General features: G+C 48.2%; 1 protein-coding gene across 1 annotated transcript in view; it reads right to left on the bottom strand.

Annotated features, from left to right (window-relative positions):
- Positions 1-12,315, bottom strand: part of TRPV4 (transient receptor potential cation channel subfamily V member 4) — a 49,537-nt gene that overhangs the window by 24,663 nt on the left and 12,559 nt on the right. Inside the window, exon 2 of the mRNA XM_033169580.1 lies at positions 1,139-1,553. Coding sequence (XP_033025471.1) covers positions 1,139-1,515 — 377 coding nt within the window. The 5' untranslated portion in view covers positions 1,516-1,553. The remainder of the gene's footprint in view (positions 1-1,138; positions 1,554-12,315) is intronic.

The following is a 12,315-nucleotide window of genomic DNA, read 5'->3' as shown; positions in this document are numbered from 1 at the left end:
CACACACTTCCTTTTGCAATACGTCCCACTAGAGGCTACACTCTGCTATTCGTTTGCTTAGGTGAAAAATGGCCCCTCATGGGAATGTATCCCACCACCCAAGACATTCATTTGGGGAAACAGTCTTGCAAAAATGCCCTTTCGTGGTGAATCCTACAAAATGTTTGTTTTCTAGTGGTGTTTCAAAACTATGTTAGTGGTCATTCCTCACTCCCTCACTCCACCCCATTTTCAACTTATTCAGGAAATTAACTGCAAAAAGTGGGAAGGTCCAGACGCAAATACAGAACTCCAGGGATCTTCCTTAGAAATTATGCATCTCATACCCAGGACAGACTTTTAGACATTACAGATATTCTATTTGTATTTTTATGTTGTGAACCACCCTGTGATCTTCAGATGGAGGGGTATAAAAATTTAATAAGAATACAACAACAACAACAACAACAACAACAACAACAACAACAACAACAATTTAAGAGCCACCCTTCAGTGTAAGCTCCCTGGGGCAGCATATAGTTGCAGCTCAGCAGCCAGATTACTGGCAGGGGTTCCCTTTAGATTTTGTACAACCCCAGTTTGTTTCTGGGTGGAAATCAAGGTGTTTGTGTTAGTGTTTAAAGCTGTAACTGATTCAGGTCAGGTCAGCTCCTTCCCTACAGACCCTCTTTTTAACTCCCCCTGAGACCTGCTGGTGAATCATCATTAAGCTTTTTTCTGACTGCTCCCCTTGTCTGGGTTTTAAAAAAATGTTCTTTGGGATATATTCTGCAGCTGAAAGGAGATTCTGACTAAATATTAGGAAGAACTAAAGCTAAACATTACGCAGAACATTCTGACAGTAAGAGCCGTTTGACAACGGAAGAGACTCCCTCAGGAGGTTGTGGAGACTCCTTCCTTGGAGGTTTCTAAGCAGAGCTTGGCTGTCCACTGGTCACGGATTCTTTAGCTGTGACTAAAGTCTGTGGACTAGATGGCCCTTTGGCTCCCTTCCAACTTCAGTTCTACATCCTACATTCTATATTCTGAGGCTGCACGGTTTGCCCTGACCCCAGCACCAGCCCAATGGTTTTGGCTCCCAGCCCCTTTCCAGCCCAAGAAGATGCCACCCTCCAGCAGGACCAGCCGCCATACTCACTCCAGGGCCTTCTTGCGCCTCCGCTTGTTGTCACTCGGGTGATGGCGGTACGTGCCGTAGTCAAAGAGGGAGTCCATGGGGGCTTTCTTGGGTCCTGGCACGACCGAAGACTCATAGATGGTGGACTCCAGCAGGTCCATGGGGTTTGGAACACCCTTCCGGAAAGCCCCGTGGAATTTCATCCGGAGATTCTGCTTTCCATCCCCGGCTCCTGGGGGGCTTCGTGCCGCCTCGGCCGAGGGGGCACCATCCTCATTCTCAAACAGGTTGGCCAGTGAGGAGAGTGGGAAGGAGTCGTTCTGTGGGGAAACCTCCTCACTCGGACTCTCGGCGGACTCACTGGGGCTGGCGTGGGCTGCGTCTTCCAAATTTGCCATGAGGGCTGTGGCGAGGGGCAGAAAGGGTCACACCTGGTCTGGGAGAGGGAAAAGGAATGGAATAAAATACAGAACAGAAGGGAGCATGCCCCAATTTTTACATATCTTTCTGAACATTGTTAACAACCCAAAAGGGGAGTAGCAGGAGATTATATCATACGGTATATACAAAGCAAGCAAACAATAAATAATAAGAGAAAGAAAAGGTGGAATGCCAATATACATCGAGACATCCATATGTAGAGTGCAGAGAGAGCATCTAAGTCCAAAGTCCACACACCCCACCCCGGAAATGTGCAGCTTGCATGCATTTTTATTTCTCAAGCTTTTCAAGGTTCAGAAAAGGGCCACCAAAAGGATCCTATGAAGAAAGGTTGCAGAATTTGGGACTTTTTAGTTTAGAGACAAAGCAAGCGAGAAGCTCCCCCCGCCCCCATAACAACTCATGGACATCCAACGAAGCTGAGTGTTGGAAGATTCAGGCAGGACAGATAAAAGAAAGTCCTTCTTCATGCAGTGCATAGCTGAATTGGGGAACTCCCTCCCACAGGAGGCTGCGAGGGACACCAACTTGGATGACTTTGAAAGAGGAGAGGGCTATCGAGGGCTATTAGCCACCATGGCTCTGCTCTGCCTCCACCGTTTCTGGAAACCACAGGCGCGCAGAGAGCCCTTGGCAAACCCTGTGAGAACAGGAGGCTGGGCTAGATGGGCCTCGGCTCATCCATGTCCAAAGCTCTCTAGAGCAACCAAGCTTTCATGCTGTGTGTTCACATATTCAGTAATGACAGCTGGGGGCGGGGGTGGTCCTAAGCACCCTTAACCCCCACCCCCTGACAAGCAAAGCCTTCAGATGTGTTGGGGGTGCTCAAGAGACCACCTTTTGCTTAGAAAGGACTCTGTAAACTCAGGGAATCCCTTGTCTTCATTTTTTGAAGACATATTCCTGCCTATGCCCCAAATGGCAAAATTTGGATACATCAAAAAAAGAAACAAAAGGTCAGTTCCTGTGGTCCCTATGGAATCCCTATGGAATTTCTGCCAGTCACCAAAATGTCTTGAAATCATTTCTACTAAAAGTGTACATTGGGTGGTGGGTGAGAGCCTGTAAATCTGCATGGAACTGCAGTGCTAACTGCAGGTAGCCTAATCTGCTTAAATTAAATTGACTTCATTTAATGAGCAGTTTTAATTCTTACCAAGCCATTAGGGCAAAACAACACCTGTTTGTGCCTCCAGAACGAAGAGGACTAGAAACTTGCTGTGTTGGGTTCCTTTGGTTGTTTTAAATGAAAGCCGAACGTGAGCTCAGTGGCACAGCATCTGCCTTGCATGCAGAAGAGCCTGGGTTCAATCCCAGGCATCACCAATGAAAGGGATCAGGAAGCAATGGCAAAGACCACTGGCTGCCTGAAACCCCAGAGAGCTGCTACCAGTCAGTGTGGACACTACTGAGCTAAGATGGACCAGGGGTCTGACTCAGGAAAAGTCAGCTCCTGTGTTCCTGTGCCAAGAAAGGGTCTGGAATACGCCTGCAAAGGCAAGGACCACACCACCCCAGCCTAACTTCAGACCTGGCTCTGGGCACAAATCCCCACCCCACCTGAAACTCCAATTGCGTTCCAAATACCACCCACCTCGGGCTCTCGACTGCAAAGAAGCTGGATTTGCCTGGCGCTCGTTCTCCTGGGCTGAAACGGCAACAATTTCCATGTGCCAGATGTGCTCCCCAGGCACACAGGAGAGTGATGTGGGGAGGAACTGGGGAAAGGAGGGAGGCTGGAGGAGGGAGGCTGGAGGAGGGAGGCTGGAGGAGGGAGGCTGGAGGAGGGAGGCTGGAGGAGCTCCACGCTCCTGCTGCTGCTCCTGCTGCTGCTCTGTCCCATCTGCCAGCCACCCCACCAGGGCCTGCTTCAAAGAGCGCCGTGGGGAGGACGGTGGGGCTGGCCACCAGCCCACCCACGCCCAGATGTGGTTGCTCTACGGCACAGATGCCAGCAGGGCAAGGAAACAAGGGCAGCTTTCACCAGCCCAACCCCACCCAAAGTCCAGCTTCCTCGGGATGTAGACAGGCAGGAGGATTTGAAGTTTCAGGGGCCCTGAGCCGCTCCATCACCAAGGCAAAGATTCCCGGAACAGCAAATTGTGTGCTAAGGAAGAAAAGGCTGCCTCTGAGCACATTCTGACAGAGGCAGATTTAGGGGAGCATGACCAGCTCAGTTGCACTGGGCACAGAGTATTGGGGGAACCACAACCACTATTCAGAATGAAGCGTGAGAGGCAGCAGGCGGCACATTTGAGGCCCAAGGTCCGGCTCTGGTTCTGAGCCCAGGGATTTGTTTTCAGGACCAGAATGGAACTGATCCTACCATCCTTTCCCATTGGAGTCAACTTCTGGCTTAGCTCTCTTCATTTCACCAGCCTAATCCGGAGCAGGGGAAGTCATTTTGATGCTGATGCTGCTAAATCCTTCCTGCAAGTTGCCCAGAGATCTACCAGTAGTTCCCAATCTACCTGCTGCTAAGCTTCTGGTGGATGCTCTGAGACTGACAGAGCACCTCTACACACCTATGCTCAGAGCTATGCAAAGAGGCCAACTCCCAGTTATTGCAGCCGCTGTCACAAACCAGCAAGGCACAAACACCCTTGGGCAGCCTCCCCAGCTCAGCAAACCTCCCCAATCAGCAACATGTGACCGATGATAATACTACTACTACTACTAATAATAATAGAAATAGTTGTGATCCCTGCATTGCAGGGGGTTGGACTAGATGATGCTTTGGGTCTGGACTTCTGCAAGGGAAGCACACTAAATAATTCGAATCACAGAATAGTAGGAAGGGACCCCAAGGGGTCATCTAGTCCAACCCCCTGCAATGCAGGATTCACAACTGAAGAATCCCTGACAGGTGGCCACTCAACCTCTGCTTAAAAACCTCCAATGAATTAATAAAGCACTTTCAGAGAGTTCAAAACACTTCACTCTAGAGTAAATCCAAGGTGGTGCTTTTAATTTTTACCATTGCTATGATAATGAGGTCTGAATCCTTGCTAAGATTCAGTTGAAACCTGTTGTAGTGATGTAGCAGTGATGGGAAGGCCCTCTGCAAATGCTTCTGATCTAGTAACTAAGCACCAGGATTGTAAACAAACTTCAGGGCTGAAACCAGAAATCTCCCCCCCCCCCGGGGGGGTAGGAGAAGGAGTTTTGCCCTCCAATAGTTGGAGCCGCAAGTCTGACAGTCACAATAAAAGGTGAAGGAGTCTGCCAAAGGGCCAAGCCTTCTGCCTCTCCTCTTCCTCATGCAATCAAAGCAGATGCAGTTCTGTGCAGCCTTTCCTCCAAGTTCTGGCAGGACAGGGAAGTGGGGTGGGGTGGGGGGGCGGGGGTGACCTGCAAAAGCCAGCCCCCCCCCTGTGATGTTCTACTTGGCGGCAGCCTTGTCTGACAAGCCCTCCCATGGGAGAGGCATGGCGCTGGCTTTGCATACCTCTCATTACGCAGCCTGTCATTACACTTGGTGGCTGCCAAGTCCCATCCAGTCCACTTGCCCAAGGGCTCTGCTCATCTGAGGTGGGGGCAGCCTGGGATCCCCAAGCCCCTCTGCAGCAGGATCCCCACTCCTCTTCACAGGGTGTTGTTTAGGGGTGCTGTAACAGGAGAAGCTGCAGCCCCCTGCAGCAGCCTTTTTGCAACTCCCATCACCCCAATCAGCTGGGGAGGGAGCACCAGTTTGGCAAAAAGGCTTCTCTCACACAGCCCTCCAGTTTTTCTTGGGGGGGAAACGCACATTTGAGTGTGCCATGAAGCAGTTCTGCAAAAGCAAAGCACCTTTTCCTTTTGGCAGGTGTGATCTTATTTGATACATCTTCACAAGCTTTCCAACAATGAGGGTGCAGGGTGCAAATTCTAGAGGACAGAAGCAACCCGCCATGCAAGGTTGTCGCAGGATTGAACAACCTGAGAATAAGCCCTGAATCAGACCAAAGGACATGGACAGCCAAGGACCTCTTGGGAAGCCCTCAAGCTTGGTGGGGGGCGGGGGGCGAGACCTAGAGAGGGGAAAGAGGGACTTGGAATCACAGAATTGTAGAGTTGGAAGGGACTACCAAGGGTCATTTAGTCCAACCCTGCTGCAAAGCAGGAATCACAGCTGAAGAATCCCTGACAGGTGGACACACGACCTCTGCTTAAATTCCTCCAATGACTTGATGCAGCAAAGAAATGAGAGTGAGAAGCAGGTTCTCTGCAGTGTCTGGCAGGTTTTGGAAATGCAGTTCTCTCCTTGGGGTGCAACCTGGGAAAACTCCAGGGCAGCAATGGGGAACCTCTACCCCCTCCCCGCCCCAGATGCTGTGGGGCCACACAGCTCCATCACCAGCAACTTCTGGCCATGCTGGCTTGGATGGAAGGAAATAGTCAAGTTAAGACAAGTTTATTGCATGCAGCCAAGATCCTTTACAATATATATAAGATTTTCAAAGCGATATGTGAATTGGTCTGGTTGGCCCCTCTGAGAACCGAATGCTGGACTAGATGGGCCATTGGCCTGATCCAGCAGCCTCTTATGATGCTCTAAACTACAGGAGAAATTTGTTTTGGAAAGACACAGGACTTCCTGCTATGTCTGTTGCCCTCCAGGGATAACAAAACACTGAATTAAAACATTATTATAATTGTTGATATGGCAAGAATGCAAAATTATTTATTATTAGTTATTATGGTGATGTTTTCATTCCATTCATTTGCCACCTTTTCCTCCACGGAGCTCAAGGTAGCATACCTGGTCCTCTATCTCCTCATTGAATCCCCATAACAACCCTGCGAGGTAGGTTGGGCTGAGAGGCTTCTGGGTTACTCAGTGAGCTTCATTACCAAGTGCACATTTGAACCCTGATCTCCCAGGTCCTGATCCGACTCTCTAACCAATACGCCACGCTGGATCTCCAAATTTAGCCACCAAATGCACAATGGTTTATCAGCTAGAAAGGCTGGGAAACGGAGGCAGCCCCTGGCTCTAGGGAGATGCCAGGCCGTGAGCTCAGCCTGAAGGAACACAGAGGCCCGTTTGTTCCCGTTCCGTTGGCTTGCTGGCCACCAAAATTTGGGGCCACCCACTGGCCATGCTCCCGTTTGCTTTTCAGACACACCTGAAGCACTGATGATTCATTTCCCTTCCTGTTGCTGTTTGGCCCTGCCTGACTGGAAGAGGCCTCAAGGACGGTCAGTGCCTCTGGATGACGGAGGGCTTGTGACTTCGAGGGCAGCAGCAAGCGCCAAGGCCTCTCCAGCTGCCCAGTCTTATTAAGAATAAAAATGTTAGTTCTTTGTCAAGGGCTGAGAAAATGAGGTGCTGTTCAGAAGGCATCAGAGGCCTGGTCTAAACAGGCCAAATTACGATGGAATGTAAGCAACCAGAATATGTGGACACTGGCTATGGCAGAGAAATGAACTCACAAATTATGTGTCTCTGAGGGTAAGGAAGACATTTCTATGCTGTTTGTTGGAATTTCATTTCTTATGCATCAAATTGTTTTAGCTGAAATTCCTGCATTGCAAGGGGTTGGACTGGATGACCCTCGGGATCCCTTCTAACTCTACAATTCTATGATTCTATGAGGTTCAGAAACGCAAAATGATCTTTCCTCCACTGAAATGGGGAAATTTGGCTTTCACAATGTGATTTGCTGCATTTATTTTTCTGCATGATCTTCCCTCTATTTATTTGGAAAACACAGCTTTTGTGCAGCTCTTACACCATGCAACTTTGATTGTGTTTTCTTCCTGATTGTGTTTTCTTCCTGATGCAATATCATCATCATCATCATTATTATTTTAAAAACATATTATGTATATTTAACGTAAGAAGAGACGACCCTTTGAGTCCAGCATCCTGTGTCCCTCCAGGTGCCCCGAAGGGAAGCCCCCAAACAGGGCAGGAGTGCAAGAGCAGCTACCCTCCCCACACCTGGCTAGTCGCTGTGGGGGACCTCTCTCCACAAGCCCTTTCCCATCCACCCTGCTGTGCACCAGCTCAAGGTGTTTTGGTACTCAGGGTGGAACACACAGGGCTTCAGAGGGGCCCAATCCACCAAGTTGTTCTCACTGAAACCTCTGGCCATTCTTCACCACCCAACCAAAAATGCAGGCGCCTGTCAGGTTGGCCAAGCAGCCCTCTCTCCCTGCATTGCAGGGGGTTGGACTGGATGACTTTGGGGGATCCTCCCAGCTCTGCAAGTCCCTGTGTTTTGAGCTCAGTCCCAGGGGGTCCCCCCTTTCTTCTCTGACACAAAGACCGGAGTGGGTGGGGTGCAAAACATGCTGCCTTCCTGCACTGCGTCACGGCTTCCCCCACCTCTGTCCCTAAAGCTGGGGTGCCCTTTGTACCCTGTACCCAGGGGGGCGGACGGAGTCCCCCGCAGATGTCGGACAAAAAGCAGCCGCCTATTGTGACTTTCAAGATTAATGTCCTGCCAGAAACTTCCATTCAGAAGACCTTTGCGGGTCTGAAGTGAACAGCTGTGGACCTGTTCCCCCCTCACCTGGCCAGATGCCACACCTGAGGCCCAGCGGGGCTGTGCATGGGAGAGGCCTGCGCATTTGGGCTGAGGAGACACAGGCATGACTTGCTCTGCGCTTGACCTCAAAGCTGTCCTTTAGGGCTTCCCTGGAGCCCCACTGAGGAAGCAAGAGCTGCTGGGCTTCGGATGCTGTGAGCCCCTTGTGAAGGACAGCTGAGCCAGAGCAGGGTCTGGAGGTGCAGTTCCTCAGAACTCCACCAGAGGGCTGAAGCCTCTCTGATTGGTTCCCAAGACAGTTGGTCAGAGGGGGGTGGAGCCAGCACTTTGGGAGGGAGTATAAAAGGAGAGCCGTTTCTGAGAAAGAGCTCGGATGGAGAGATGGTTGAAGAAAGAGCCGGAGGGAGAGAAGGAGAGCTGGTTCTGGTCTGTGTGGAACAACCATGCTGAGGAAAATATCTACAGCTAGAAAAGGAGCCTCTGAGCTTAGACTGGAAGACAGGAAGACAGTGTGTCATGTCTAGGGAAAGTATTCAGACAGGAGTGAACTGGAGGGCTGAGTTTGAGCCAGGAGAAGTAGAGCAGTGAGGATAGCATCTCCTTGGGTCTCATGTCAGTCATGAGGGGAGAGAAGAATCCCAAGCCAGTGAAGAGGGATGAGGGGACCCCCCGGGTCTGTTATACTGTACCCCAGGAGTGTGATTGATATAAGGCAGGGAAACTGACAGAATGTAGTGCCTTGTTTAAGAACCCAAGTATTAAGCTGAAACGCCTACTCCAGGGGTCAGCAAAGTTTTTGTAGCTTGGGCTGGTTCACGGACCTGCAGACGCTGCGGTGGGCTGCAGTCTGCACGCACATGCAAATGTTTTTTCCAGCGCTCCTTCCAGCACGGAGGGTTGCGTGCACAGCTTCCTGCAGCCAATGGGAAGCCGGCCAGTATCGCAGAAGGCGGACCCCGCTCTGTTCTGCACCGGTTTAGCGCGGCGCATGGGAGCCGATGGGGCAGACGGCGGGGGTCCCCGAGAGGGTGGCGGGGGTCCATGGGCTGGTTAAATGACCCCCATGGGCCACTTGTGCCCCATGGGCCTTAGGTTGTCAACCCCTGGCCTACGTAATTAAGTTTGGAAGTAACAAAATTGGAAATAAGCTAAGCATTTGCCATCTAAAACCTAAAAACCTGTAACATTTACCTCAAGTGAAATAACTGAACAGCAACTGAAGTTTAAAAGAAGCTGTGTTTGATTAAAAGCCTGTCACTTCCTTTAGATTTAATATAATTATTAATAGGTTAACTTTCCTGAAAAACATTGCCTCCTGATACATGCTGTGTTTTATCAACTTTGTTCTATAAAATAAATATTTCTTATTTGTTCAACCTCTGTCTGAGTCTCCAAGTATAAAAGTTTTCCTTCACACAAAATCCAAAAAGATAACCTGCAGTGATTATTAGAGAGTGTGTATGCAGTTTGGATCTGCCACAATTGGTATACGTAGATGTGATCCGCTACACCAGGGGTCAGCAACCTTTTTCAGCCGTGGGCCGGTCCACCGTCCTTCAGACCCTGTGGTGGGATGGACTATATTTCGAAGGGGAAAAATGAAGGAATTCCTGTGCCCCACAAATAACCCAGAGATGCATTTTAAATAAAAGCACACATTCTACTCATGTAAAAACATGCTGATTCCCGGACCGTCCATGGGCCAGATTGAGAAAGCGATTGGGCCGCATCCGGCCCACGGGCCTTGGGTTGCCTACCCCTGCGCTACACAATTGATGGTAGCTATGGAATCCATATGGTTGGACAGTGTTCTCGAAGCGACTAGCATGAGTTTGGCCAAACTGTGGGAGGCAGTGGAGGATAGGGGTGCCTGGCGTGCTCTGGTCCATGGGGTCACGAAGAGTCGGACACAACTGAACGACTGAACAACAACAACAATGGAATCCACTACATTCTTGGTATACAGAGGTGGGGTCTGCTACACCCCTCCATCCTGTCCTCGGGTTGTATATGTGTAAATAAAACCATGTTCACGGGTGTAAAGCACAACAAAGATAATTACAAAATTGTATTATTTACGGACGATATCCTTTTATTTATTACAAAACCAGAAGATACAATTCCAAAAATTATGGAGAAAATAAAAACCTTTGGCAGAATATCGGGATATTCCATAAATTGGACAAAATCAGAGATTGTACCAATAGGGCCAAGGGCTACATTGTATGGAAACCATCAGTTTTGGATGTGCAAAGACTTTATTAAATACTTGGATATAATTATTTCATCAGATATAGACCAAATTGTAAAATTAAATTTGAATCAAATAAATGAGATTTATTTTGATATTGAAAGGTGGGGACCTCTAAACCTCTCTCTTTGGGGAAAGGTTTATGTCCTCAAAATGCTTTTATACATTCTTAGAGGATTACCAATATATATTCCCAAATTATACTTCCAAAAAATAAGTCAACTATTTAGCTCGTGTCTGTGGGGCAGAAAGCCACCAAGAATGTCACTACATAAAATGCAACTTCCAGCTAAGGAAGGGGGCTTTGGGCTCCCAAATCTGGACTCATATCACCAGGCTTACCTGCTGAGTAAGACTAATTATTGGAGAGCTAGCAGGAATCCCAATTGGGATCCTCTTGAATATAGTTTCTTTGAATATAAATAAAAATAATAAGGATGACCCATATCAGCATGAGAAATTAACAATATGGGCCAACACAAAATTAAAAATTGGCAAAACTGGATGAAAAAAGGTATTTTGACATTGAGTCAATTAATTGATGAAAATTATAAATTTGTGGAATATAAGACTTTGCAAGTAAAGTTCGGATTAACCAGTGAAACACAATGGCAATACATCAGTTGAAACATATGTTGGAAAGGCAGTTTGGCCCTCCTCAACAGGAAGAAATATGATTTAGAATATGATAGACAAAAATGGAGTGAAGAGTTAGGGGTACAGATAACAAATGATATATGGGAGTCAAGTATAAAATCAACAGAAATAGCCTCTATGGATCTAAGACTAAGACTTATTCAACAGAAAATAATATTCAGAGTCCACTGGACTCCAGCAAAACTATATCAGAAGAAAATAACAAGTGCAGACAACTGCTGGAGATGTGGGAGTAAAATTGTGAACACATTGACGAACACAACACGCTGCATTCCTAACACGAGGTACAACTGTATTCAAATCTGAATTGTCAAATAGTGTAATTATTGTTATTATGGTTTTTGTTGTATGTGTCTTTTGCGGTTGATGTTTGTATTGAAAAAATGATTAAAATAAAATTAAATAAAACCATGTTCACCTTCTTTCCAAGGAAACCCAACCCTGGGGAAAGTGCAGGAACTCCTGGAGTCTCCCACCACTCAGAGATTGGCGTGCTGCAATAGTATTTTATTTTTGTATAGAGGGGTGGGAAGGGGGGGCTTCTGGAGAGCAGAAGAGCAGGGAAGTTGTGCTTTCCCCTGCCCTCCATCCTAAAACCTCCATTTTGTGTATGAGAGACACCCTTAATATTCCACAGATCTCAGAAGTCACTGAGCATGGGTCTTTGCTGGGCAGTTTTAGGGGTTTAAAATATATATTTAGGAGCCAATATATGTCTAGACCATGGGTAGGCAAACTAAGGCCCTGGGGCCGGATGCAGCCCAGTCGCCTTCTCAATGCGGCCCTTGGATGGTCCAGGAATCAGTGTGTTTTTACATGAGTAGAATGTGTCCTTTTATTTAAAATGCATCTCTGGGTTATTTGTGGGGCATAGGAATTTGTTCATTCCCCCCCCCAATATAGTCCAGCCCCCCACAAGGTCTGAGGGACAGTGGAAGGGCCCCCTGCTGAAAAAGGCTGCTGGCCCCTGGTCTAGACATTCCCACATCATGCAGAAATCACTACTATATTTATGGGCTGCCTGTTTTATTTCCCATCAGATTTTTTTAAAAATTCTGCTGCTTGAGAATGAAATAAGTGCAACAGTGCGTATAACCACACAGTTCTCTCTCTTTCTCTCAGTCATGCTGTTGTTTTTACATATTCTTAACGTAAAATTAGCAGTTGAAGCCAAATATCGGGAATGTGATGGAAGCTGAGCGATTCAGGCTCATCGGACGATCACTTGGAGAGCTTTCCACCACCAGCGTTTTCCAGGACTGCTTCCCAACCTGTCCTGACCGCACACAGGCCGCTCCCCATATTTGTCTGGTGAAAAGAGGCACCCAGCCCTCCCCATGCCACCTCTGGGGCCAGGGGTTTGTGACCATTGT

This window comes from Lacerta agilis, chromosome 14 (assembly GCF_009819535.1).
Source record: "Lacerta agilis isolate rLacAgi1 chromosome 14, rLacAgi1.pri, whole genome shotgun sequence".
Taxonomy (NCBI): Eukaryota; Metazoa; Chordata; class Lepidosauria; order Squamata; family Lacertidae; genus Lacerta; species Lacerta agilis.
This window is presented reverse-complemented; position numbering and strand designations above follow the sequence as displayed.